Source organism: Hemibagrus wyckioides, linkage group LG04 (assembly GCF_019097595.1).
Source record: "Hemibagrus wyckioides isolate EC202008001 linkage group LG04, SWU_Hwy_1.0, whole genome shotgun sequence".
Lineage (NCBI taxonomy): Eukaryota > Metazoa > Chordata > Actinopteri > Siluriformes > Bagridae > Hemibagrus > Hemibagrus wyckioides.
The window spans coordinates 519,588-531,943 of record NC_080713.1 but is presented as its reverse complement, the minus strand read 5'-3'; the positions used below and the strand labels follow the sequence as shown (position 1 = coordinate 531,943).

Here is a 12,356-nt window from a genome sequence, read left to right as displayed (position 1 = left end):
CGAACAAAACTCTGACTTTTTAAAAATAATCAGATTAAAGACCATGAAATTGTGTTTAAGGCTTATGATTTAGTATAAAACACATCTGGAAGATAAAACACATGACTCTGTCTCAGTGACAGCTTGCGGTATTAGTTATGAGGTTATGATACAATACCCAGAGATATCTTGATAATAATAAATGATTAGATTTGAGCGAAATGTTTTCTGTTCTTATGTATGTATGTATGTATGTATGTATGTATCACACTGTGTATAAACTGTGAATAAAGCTGATTATGATTCTGATGATTTAAGAATGATGAAGTGTTGCACTTCCAGAAAGATGAGCAGCTCTACTCAGGACATTTAAAATAACTGGTTTAAAAATGATTTAATCTGTAACATGTGACTGGCTTCATGCTGTGAAAAGTAAACACAAACAATAAACACTAAACTTACGCTAAACATCAATCCTCCTTGTCATCAATCCTCCTGTGTTACGTGTACTCTGATTGGGCAATGTGTGTTTAAAATGAATCATAGAGAGAAAAAATCTCAGTGTAAATAGGGGTCAGATCTAGGGGGCGTGTCCCTGTGTAATCACCTGACATGACTGTCACTGATTGGCTGCATGAATCTACAGTCTGAGTGAGAAAGAAATCAGCCCCAGCCTCAATTCTGACTCCTGTGTGTTCTGTGTGTTTTATTATGACCTGTTGGTGGTGCTGTTGTGCTCGCATCTTCAAAATACACACTGATTCACTGTAAAAGATTTAACAGCAAATAATCTGATGAGGAGCCGGAGATAAAACCTCACACTGATGTGTTATGTGAGGATCAGTGCCGCGAACACGTTTATACCACACACTCCTGTTCTTTACAGAAAAAATACACCAACATTAAATAAAGACAGCGTTCTCCTGAGAACAGAGTGAAGCACACGCTGGTGAAAAATATACGCCACATTTATTTCAGCGTTCACCATGACATCAGATTTTTCTCTTTGCCTAATGATGCGTTTGGGCACTACAGGTAAAACCCCGCCCTCTAGCCTACCCTGGCCACGCCCACCCAGACCTCAGCAGCCTTGCATGTGCATCAGAAACTGACAAAAACACACAACTTAGAAAACCCTCACACACACACACACACACACTTTTTACTTAAAAGTTTCACTTTTAAGTTAACATGATATACAAAAAGTAAGTCTGGAAAGACTTGGCACTATAAAACATTTGTTGTTTTTTTTCTTTTATCCTTTTTGTCCTCCATCTTGCTGTCTTTAATGTGAATAAGAAACAATGCACTTATCTAAGCTGAGCTTTAATGGCTTCACTTATTTAGGCAGCCATGGGTTAAAGGGATGGAGACGTGTCAGATGAAGAGTCTCAGTCCTCAGTGTTCCCGGCGCTCAGTGAAGGCTGGATTTGATAAGAGTTCACTAGTTTGTGTAATATAAGGACGCTCTATGCACAATGCATGATGATACACTGATAATGAGAAGAAAAACTGCAACAGAAATCACCAGGAAAAAAAAGGATGGATTCCTGGTTGAATAAAGAAGCACTTGCACTTGGACAACCCCCATGTCCTGGAGATGGTTCTGGCCAACACAGCAGTCTGTATGGTGTATGGCGAGTCCATTCCATCCACACAGGGGGGTGGGGGCAGAGTTTCATGGTGAAGATGCTTCACCACGGGGCAGAAGGCACCATCAGGACGGTCAGGAGAAGGAGAGTCCATGCAAAGCCTGACGGCAGATTATACACAGAACGCTGCTGATTTTTCGCCCTCACACCTACAGAACAAAAGAGAGATGAGTGAAATACTCACATCCCCAGAGTTTATTTTTATAACCTGCTCTAAGTACCAACGTTGTGGATTGTAGCTTTCTCAGAAATATCTGCAGAGGTTTAAACTCCAGTAATTATTTCCAAGTTGTAGGAAATAAAGTCTGTTTTTTTTTATCTCAAAGGATCGTTAACTCTATTGTCCGTGTTTACTTTAAATTTATCTTGTCACATTATCTTTAATTGTTTTCTTCTGCCATGTGTGTGTGTGAGTTGTGTGTGTGTGTGTTTGGAGGAAACCTAATTAAAGAGACATTAAGCTGAGGTACAGCTGTTGCCTTACTAAATAAATTAACTTTCATGTTTTCTTCCCTGCATGAAAATGGAGGTTCTACTGACCTGCGTCTCCCCTTTACACTATTTATTTTAAATTACGTCACTCTGAGTTCTGGACTCTGATTAGTGGTCAGGTGATGATTAATTCTCTGACAGTAGAGCAGCTGAACATCACAGCTTTATATTAATGCACTCGCTCTGATACCTTATCGTTTCCATAGCAACAGTTCATTCCTTATCGTTTTTCAGTAACATGACTTAATAATAAAGAGAGACTGCTGAGGGGATGAGTGTTTATAGATGATAGAGAAAGAATAAAGAGAGACTGCTGAGGAGACGAGTGTTTATAGCTGATAGAACATGAGAGACTACAGGAAGTAACTCACTTCACTGATGTTCCACAAAATTAATGGACATGTAACTGGATAAAACAGTCCCACAAATCATCACGCTAGACATTTTAACAGAACAGAACTACACAGTGTTTATTAGTAACTTATCCAGTGCAGCTGTTCAGCTGTTTTATAAATAAATATTTATGGAAACTGACACTGTACCATTTAATTCTTGTTGATTAGTGAGACTTTAAGGTGGTTAGAGGTCATGTGACATGGTGTTTAAACAAGTGGACAAGCACCTGAGGAAGTGAGCACTCTGATTTGAGAGCTAGCCGCTCCCTCTCCTCCTTCACTTATGGCACACACTTCAATAATGTACGTTCCTCCTTCTGGTAGCGTGAGAACGGCGGCCGTGTTCGGGGTCCTCATGACCTGACTGTGACCACGCCCCTCCTGACGCAATAATACCTGAAAATATCAAAGTTAATAACAAACACCACTGTACACATATGTGTGTGTGTGTGTGTGTGTGTGTGTGTGTGTGCGACCCACCCTATAGCCGATGACGTCTGACTCGTTGCTCAGGGCCTTGACTGGGTCCCAGGATAAGGAGACATTATTTCCCTCCTGGATCCACATGACGTTGGCTGGAGGATGGCTGGGAGCTGGAGAGAGAAAGACAGAGAGAGACATGACATTGAAAAAAAAAACTTTAATTGCAAATTTTTTTTTCTTTAATACACAAATATTTTCTATAAAAAAACATTTCATTTAGAGTATATCTGCTAAAAGATTTCATGAGCACATAACCCCTGCCCCTGCTCCACACCGTACAGACGTCCTGCAGTTCCTTCAGAGACCTTCAGCAGTTCTGGCTTCAGTGTCTCACTGCCTTGCACTGTGTTTTCCGTGTGATCCAGGAGGATAGTTTGGTCTGGTCAATTCAAAAATTGAGAAATCCAATCATTTATTTCTGTTTTTGCGCGTATGATCTGCTTCTCTTTAAAAGTGAAGACCACACATTAGGACTGATAGTTAAAATGAAGTACTCTATATGTTCTCTACACTCCAGTCAGAACCAGAGCTCCATACCCAGCTCCACACCCAGCTCCAAGCTCATCATCAGCAGCAAGTAGAAAAGGAACCACGCCCCCTGCACTGACCCTGCTGTTGTCCTTCACCCTCACTCCACTCAGCCCTGCTTTTTCACTAGCCTGTGCTGTGTCTGGACAGAGGTGGGTCTTTCATGTCCAGATCTCCACATTCAGAGCTTTTCATGTTCCTGTTGTTTGCACACAGCATGCAGGATTTACCTTCATGTGTGAGTTTGAAGGACGTCTCTGATGAATGCTCCTTCAGTAACATCAGCACACCAGCATCTGCCTGAACTGGACATATTTCAGCTCTGGGTGTTAACAGAAAAAACCACTTTTGATGTCTGCTAACTACAACTAAGTGTGAAAGTTGTCCTCATTTTTTAAGCTATGAAAGATGGAATGTTTTAAACTCAGGTAGTAGCAGAACCTGGCAGCGAGAACTGAAGAACCTTCCATTCCCTCCCTCACATCAGTGCTCTCTGCACTCGGGCTACTGCTGTTCTGAAAACTCACGTTTTTTCTTGGTGCTGATCTGGACGGAGGCGCTCGCTGGTCCCTGCCCAATGCTGTTGAAGCCCTTGACCATGATGTGGTACTGCGTGTTCCCCTCCAATCCTGAGATCAATGTGACCGTCTCGTTTCCCACCGTCCTCTTCTTCTTCCCCGCCTCCTCCTGCTCCGACTCCCTCCAGTAGGTCACCTGTTAGAAGATGAAAAACACTCTGAGTACTGGCTTCATTCACAGGGGGAGAGAGAGAGAGAGAGAGAGAGAGAGAGAGAGAGAGAGATGCATGCTGATGAGAAAAAGAAAAAAGTCTGCTAATGTTGTCTAATATTACATCATTTAGTTTAAATAACTGTCATGCATTTTGCATGAATCGCGTAATAGCTGAGTGTGTAATATCCTGCAGCGGGGAAGGAGATGATTCCTCTTCCTGAGGACACGATGGTGCTTTTCCCTTTTATTAGATAATCTTTCTTTATTCAGACCACACACACACACACACACACACACACAAGCAAATTATCCAGTTAAACATATAAGCTAAATATATACTCACACACATAAACATACAAAAGAATTCATACACACACCAAAATGACAGATAATACTGCTTTCTCTCTCTCTCTCTCTCTCTCTCTCTCTCTCTCTCACCTCATATCCCTGAGGTCTTCCAGGTCCAGGGCTGGGTGCTTTCCACGTGACCTTGACCTCAGAAGAGGACATGGCAGATGCTCTCACATCAGATGGTGCTTCCCGTGGCTCTGTGTTTAAAGGTAGTGAGATATCAGCAGACCCGCAGTGGACACACTGCTCTATAGGTCAGCATCAGGAATACAAATGACACACTTCTCTTACTGAGCTAAAGTGAAGTGTATGAGATAGTGATACTAGTGAGCTTTGGAAGTTCCTGAAGTTCTGTTTCATTTCAGAAGAGCTGTTTCAGTGCAGCTGTGTCTAAAACAGGGTTTTTTTCATCGCTTTTCGTCAAAGGCGATCGCGGGTGATGGTCTTCATTTTATTTATGAGGAACTAGCCTTTCATCGTTTTCCAGCTCATGGTTGCTGTGCTGTAATTTCAGCCCAGAATTTTGCAAGAATGTTTGAAGGTCACTACAGTAGAAAATAAGCAGTGCTCAGGCCTGAATCTGTGACTGTGGTGTTAAACTACGTGATCTGACAGAGGAGAAAAAAACACACGCTTCACACGCTGAACCTGACGTGAAATGATGACCTGATCAGGACTTCACCCTGTTAGAGATAGTTAGTAGTAGTAGTTAATAGTTAGAGTTAGTAGAATGACATGATCAGTGTTTCCTTACCTCCTTCTGCGGAGAACACCGTGACCACTTTACTGAAGGGGCCGTCTCCTTTGTTGTTGTACACGCCCACCTTCACCTCAAACGGAGTGAGAGGAGGGAATGTCTCGTCCCTGTACTTATACGTGGTGGAGTCTGCTGACGTCACCATCTTTTCCTTCCATGCTCGTGTCCCGTTTGCGCGAAACGCCACGATATAACCAAACCCATCTCCATTCTGGAACTCTTCAGAAACAGGCTGAAAGGAAAAAAGATCAGTTAAGGAAATGAACAAACAGACACTGAGGTAGTGGATTATTTATTTCTGTAAAACGCAGAACCTTTAACATGTTCAGATCTTATGGAGGGTCAGCCATGGAGAGACGTGACATAGACGTAGAAAACCACTTGTGGAATAAACGACAGGATGAAGGAAGAAAATAAATGAAGCTGTTGTTGATAGGTGATGGGTTTATCTAATTTTTGCCACAATTTGCTCAAAAATTCCTCCTGAGTCCTCCTGAGTTTAAAGTGAACTGAATAATGAAGATTCAGAGCAGTTTCCAGGATGTTCACGTCACTAAAGATCCACAACATGACTCCACATTTCCTCAACAGCTAAAGTTTGTTTTAAACACATTCATATCTTATTCAGGAACACGTTCAATCTATAAAACACACACACACACACACACACACACACACACATATACACACACACACACACACACACACACAGAGCAATAAACGGTTTCAGTCTCCATGTTTAGAGCTAAATAACATCCTTTGTTAGACGGGAACAGACTAAATGGCATGGATTTGCATCAGAATGTCAGGACGTCCCCCGTGGATTCTGGAGATTTTCACTTGTAATGAAAGAAATCAGTTGTGAATGTCACATCACACATCAATTAAACATGCTGTAAAGCTGCTGGGTGACTAAACACAGGGCTGTGAGCAGAGACTCGGCTACAGGCACGAGGACGAAGATGGGAAAGGCTTCGTTTTACTGTGTTTGGAAACCATCTGTGAGGAAACATTACCCACAATGCCATGCGGTCCAGCTGGATCACAGTTCATATATCACCATGAGGAGTTTTCACTACAGTATGGAGAGGGAATAAATAAATAAATAAATAAATAAATAAATAAATAAATAAATAAATAAATAAATAAATAAATGTAGACTCCATATTTCCCAGGTTTCTCCTTTAAACGGTGGTCTGCTTTTTGTCTGATGATTTTCCTAAACAGGTGACATGAGGAGCCGTCTATAACACCTGCTCGCTGTTTAATAGCACCAAATGCAATCTATTAAGGGAAGAAGAAATTTGATTAAAATGTGAGCTAGCAGAATTAAATCTTGGCCAAATTTAATAACCGACAAACACCTGTACTCACGCTCGCTCTCCGCCCGGCACTCGGTAGCGTAGCTGTCTGTCATGCTGTAATCTGTGTGATTTGCACATGCTTCAGTATAATCAGGCCCCCTAAAGGCTGCCACCAAATGAGCCATCATTCCACGGAGGAGCGATAGGAGGGAGAGTGTGGCAGCTTCTCGCTAAACTCCACCAGGACACGTTACCGTGCTTGTCTAATTAACTTGCTGCAGTGTTCCCCCAAACGAATCGTCTTCCATCACGCTGACACGTTCGGGCGCTCGCTTTAAAAACAGCTCTGAGAAATCGGAGAACAGCGAAGAAGTGCAGCTAAAGAGCCACGGAGAAGCCGAGAGGAGCGGCGGAGTCCGGGGGCTGTTCCTAATGGTGCATTCTCATGCTCTGTGCACACTTTAATGAGCTGCACTGGATGGGTGTGTGCAGCCATTTATCCTGTTTAATAACAAGAACCTCGTCTCAAAACAACTAAACCTGCGTGATGGAAATTCAGCTGCTGCTGCTGTAAGAAACACACTTCTCCTTCTGCTGTGACCGTCAGACACGTACATTCGGCTTTCTTTTAAAACCTTTCTGCTCTTTCCGTGGTCACTTCCAACACTTTGTTATAAAGAAACACTACATTACTGTAGAGTTATGACACGTGTAACTATACAGTAACTATAAATGAATGTGTCGTCCTTTAATAAATATAAATTGTTATTATTGGTAAGTTGCTGAGGTGTGAGAGGAATAATGCAGTGGGCGATGTGCTGTTAGAGGAAAATAATCAGCTACATAGAGGAAAGAGTGAGTCCGCTCTGCCTACTAGGTCATCATGTAGGACAGAGTGAAACAGGTCTGAGGTCAAATTCCTGTCTAAAGTTAATTCTCTGTATATAAACCTGCAGTGTGTTTGTACGAATCCTAAACAGGTTGATTTGTTAATTCGATGATCTTCTGTCCTGACCCTCGTCCAGCATTAATTCAGTTAACAAAGAAACTGTTTTGCTAAATGACTTCCAAATACCACAGCAGCCTAGAAATGCCATTTAGAAATGCCAAGTGGCCCAAATCTGCTCCCGAGTGCTGCTGGGGACGACTAAAGGGGGGTGATGGGGGCTGTTGGGGCTGAAGGGGGCTGGTGGGGGCTGATGGGGGCTAATGGGGGCTTGTGGGGGCTGGTGGGGCTTGTGGGGGCTGTTGGGGCTGAAGAGAGCTGGTGGGGCTGGTCAGGGCAAAAGGGGGCTGAAGATGGCTGGTTGGGGCTGAAAGGGATGGGTGGTATGGAGAGTTTCATGGAGGCTCTGGTTCTGTATAAATATATATAATCGCTGTGTATTTGTGTAGATCAGTAGAACATCATCCAGCCATGTTCTCTGTGAAACTCTACAGAATGTGAACACTGAGACACTTCATTGTAATTGAGCTGAGAGATTAGAATAATGATTATGTTGAACTTATGGTAATCCGTTTTGAAAGGAATTATAAAGAGCGAGTCGGTGCAGTATTACAGTGTCCCTCTCCATCTGGATGGAGCTCCAGTAATCTCTCACTCAGGCGCTGTTCCCTTCACATCAAGGTTATTTGGATGGTGACAGTGGAAGCCAGCGTACTTATTAACTGCAAGAACAGCCATCACTTACAGACCACATCTGTTCCTCCTCCCTGGTTAATCGCACTTTTAACTGCCCTCATTTGAGATCCTCCAGCTTTGTTCATTTTTAATGCATTAGTGTTCACGCTGAGATTCCCACTGCGATGCCCGCTGCCAAAGGTGCTCTCTCAACTGAGGACCGTTTCGTCCTAATGTCCTCTTAACACGCCGAGAGATTGATTCAATTTTGTCCAGAAACGGTCGAGGGTGAGACGGCGAGCAGATGTTCCAGACGCATGCCTGTGTTTACAGGAAAATGCTTTCACAACTGAAGGTTAATTACGGTGTGTGGCCCTCATCTGAGACCGACGTTCTTATTTATTCAGGTTCTCTCGTAGCTTCTGAGCCCAGACGGAACCGAGTCACACCGTCGTTACCAAAGGAGACGGCTTCGTATTTCACACATAAAGTCTTTGGTACAAAGAAGTGTTGTTTTATATTTATTTTCATCTTATCATAAAGCATAAAGCTACACGTATAGAAGAGGAGCTTTAAACCATTTAAACCTGTTAAGATAGAATAGAATAGAATAGAATAGAATAGAATAGAATAGAATAGAATAGAATAGAATTTCAGATGTCTTTGTAATATTCTAGATTTAAGAAGTCCTGAACATTCTCAGCCTGTTAGCTAATGGGTAAACTAGCTCATGCTAGTCACATGACTTGATCAACCTCATGTTTAATTCATTTATTTATTCAACAGCAGAATATATTTTCATGGTTACCATGACAACCACCATCTCTTGCTCTAAAATTAGCTACACCCGTTATCAGACACACATCTAATCTAAGACACGATTGCTCCAAAACTGTGGAGTGTATTTTGTGACATCACAGAGTGAGCTTGCGTTTAGCTCCGCCCTCCTGAATCTGTTTTAAACAGCAGCTCTGAGAAGGTCTGCGTTCACAAGAGAGAAATATAAATGTAGACCGACGCTAACAAATCTGACCCGAACATAAATCTATATAATTAGAAGCAGCTTTCTGAGAGAAGCTCATCATTTAAACATCACACTTTTGAGTTCAGGGTGAATTTAAATCTGTTCCAGGCAGCTCCAATAATTTGCTGCAATGAGACAAACTGTGGAAAAGCAGCAATTTCGCATGGCTTCGCTTCTAAATGCTCAAGTCAATTAACAGCATGAATTCATTTGGACAGAAGTGTTGAGCCTTTTATGCTACGTTCATTAGCATAGCGTGATCCCTCGGCAGGCTTACCTCCCAGGAAATGACGAGTTCGTGCCGGCGGCCGTTCCCTCCACTCACGTTAGCTGGAGCAACTGATGGAACTGCAGACAAGAAGACAAGAAAGGCAGAAATCTGCAGCATGACTCAACAAATCCTTCACTTTATATCTGAGAAAGCAACAAAACTAAAGAGGATGTCACTAAAGAGCAAACGTCTTTCACAGCATTTCTTATTTACATGAACATGGTTTTTACTCGTTTGACTCATTATGAGGTCTGAGATTCACAGGACACATGCAGAAAAGTGACTCAAGTGACACGACACTGATTCTCACTCCTGTGAAATGTTCTTGGTCACAGTCTCTCGGTGGACACCACGAGCAGAGTGAAATCTGCAGACCTTCAGAGACGCAGGACAGAAAGCAATAACATCCGGGGATCAGGAGGAGCGAAGCTCGGCTTTACCGCGATCTGTGCTACAAATCTGGATTGGAGTCACTAAAGCTCAGCTAAATGTCATCTGTTTTCTGTTTTTGAATCCTGAGAGGATGAGCTGAAGTGTGTGTAACATCCACACCGAGGTTAAACGAGAGCTGATAGTGTGTTACTATGATGCCTGAACACCAGACCTCTTCAAATTCATGTCAGTGGCTCATTCTGCTATTACAAATAGGTACAGAATGTTGACAAATTTAAGGAAAAACAATAGGCTTATAGAAAGTTTATTATTAATGAGAATCCACCGTGTGTAAGGTAATGAACAGGAACCGTCTGAACTGGATTCTGAAAGAATGGAAGAGAATTTGTTATTTGTGTTGGATTCATTTCTGAAGTCTGAGTTTCAGAGTAACGTGTGTGTCTGTGGTGAAGGCAGTAAACAGGCTGGAACCTGTGATGGTGAGGGTGAGCATGACGTTGGAGCGTTCCTGTGATATTAACTGAAAAGAAAACAGAAGTGTGACACGCTCAGGGCTGAGTCGAGTCCAGTCATTGGCACAAGCTGGATTTAATACCCAAACTATGGACATCAGTATTTAGGCCTCGGTTATGCATGCTAGAGTTTCTCTAAAAGAGGCGGGTCTCAGTTATGTGTGATTCTGGCATTCTTTCAAAATATTCAAACAATATCTCACATTAAAATAAATAAATAAACTCAGAGATTTCACTTCAGACCAATATTAACGCTATTCACTAATCGTTATTAAGATGTTATTTCATCAATTCCACAACAAAAGATAAAATCTCCACACCGCACACGCTGATATTCATGAATTCAGTGTCATGTTTTGTTGCTTTGTTTAGCACAATATATAAAAATAATAAAATGAGGACTAACAGGATTTGCTGAAGAAAGTGTAAGAGATGTTAATCTAAAGAAATTGGCTGCATAAACCTGCACTGAGCTTGAGGAAGATTTCCTGCAAATACTGATAGAACTTTTGAAATTCAGTGAGCGACTGTGAACATGGCCTCGGGTGAGAGAGAACGTCAGAGCAGGACATGAGCAGACTGTCAACAGGACGAGTCCACAAACACACCATGGTTTTCCTCTAATTTGTTACACAGCTACAAATATCTACTGTATTATATTTACATTTCTCTTCCTTCAGAGATTTTCCAGTGACATATTTAAGTGAGAAATAAGAAAAAAAAATCAATCAAATGATCTCCTTATAAGATTAAAGCAGATCAATTATCTCTCTGTAGCTCTGCAAATGTTTAGTTAGAATTTCTGCAGAACATCAGCTCACGAACGTGAGCAGCAAGGTGAGTCACCTGCTTCTCTGGTTCGGACGGGCCGGGACGGAGCGCTGGGTTCTCCTGTACCGATGGCGTTGGTGGCCACCACCCGGAACTCGTACTCCACCCAGGGGTTGAGATCCACTGCCATGGCTGACTCCATATCTCCACTCACCGGCTCTGGATCTGTGAAGAACACAAAGCTCTGCGTTCATGAATCTTCCCAGTGTACTCATGAAGAGAAGACAGTGAGCAGATACTGACTGAGACAGAAGATTAAAGTTTAATTACATTCAGCTCTACTGACTACTGAGTTCTCAAGTCCTCTGTATGTATGTTTCTCCTGCTAGTGTAACTGAGAAGATCCAGAGGAGGAACAGCTAGAAGATCTCAATCTCTCACTCAGTAACAGATAAAAACTTCCTCAGTGACTTTATTACCCATAAAAACCTGGACATACTCCAGTTTAGTGAAACTCAGCACGAGTCTGAAAATCTCACGCTCTGACCCTGGCTGTGCTCAGCAGATGTCTAGCCCTGTGGTGAGAAGCTGATGGACTAGAGCAGGTCCTGATCCTGGTTTGATGATCGTACAGCAGCTGCTTCTAAACATCATTATTTTATTTCCTGTATACGAGGACACCAGCAGCCTTCTCTTTTTTAACAATGTTCATTTCTCTTCCTTTATTCAAGGTCAAACTCTGTACAGGAGATTTCTGATCACTTGTTAAATCCTAAGCCTCATCTGCCTCATTTTTTCCTTTTCTACCTCTCGTAGCCTTCTTTACTCCACTTTTATCACTAAACTGAATGGACCTCATACGATCTCATTACCACTGTCATCTCTGACATTTTCTAATGATCTTGCTCCAGTAAAGTCTATACAAGTTCTTTCTACTAATTATCCTTGGGCTCAGAGTTTAAAGTTTTGTGTCTGGATCTTCTGTAAGTCCAGCAGCTTTACTGTTAAAATTAAATAGGCCACGCCCCCTCCCGCCCCACACACTTATCTTACATCTATGATGAATTTGTGAAATATATTGTCTCAGCCTT

General features: G+C 42.2%; 1 protein-coding gene across 3 annotated transcripts in view; it reads right to left on the bottom strand.

Annotated features, from left to right (window-relative positions):
- Window positions 1-424: 424 nt before the first annotated feature.
- cntn5 (contactin 5) overlaps window positions 425-12,356 on the bottom strand; it is a 173,070-nt gene continuing 161,138 nt past the window's right edge. For all 3 annotated transcript variants that reach the window (XM_058387984.1, XM_058387983.1, XM_058387985.1), the window contains 8 exons: window positions 11,341-11,490; window positions 9,596-9,666; window positions 5,367-5,601; window positions 4,700-4,809; window positions 4,057-4,243; window positions 2,999-3,111; window positions 2,746-2,914; window positions 425-1,780 (listed from right to left, as the gene is read on the bottom strand). In XM_058387984.1, coding sequence (XP_058243967.1) covers window positions 1,674-1,780; window positions 2,746-2,914; window positions 2,999-3,111; window positions 4,057-4,243; window positions 4,700-4,809; window positions 5,367-5,601; window positions 9,596-9,666; window positions 11,341-11,490 — 1,142 coding nt within the window. In that variant the 3' untranslated portion in view covers window positions 425-1,673. The remainder of the gene's footprint in view (window positions 1,781-2,745; window positions 2,915-2,998; window positions 3,112-4,056; window positions 4,244-4,699; window positions 4,810-5,366; window positions 5,602-9,595; window positions 9,667-11,340; window positions 11,491-12,356) is intronic.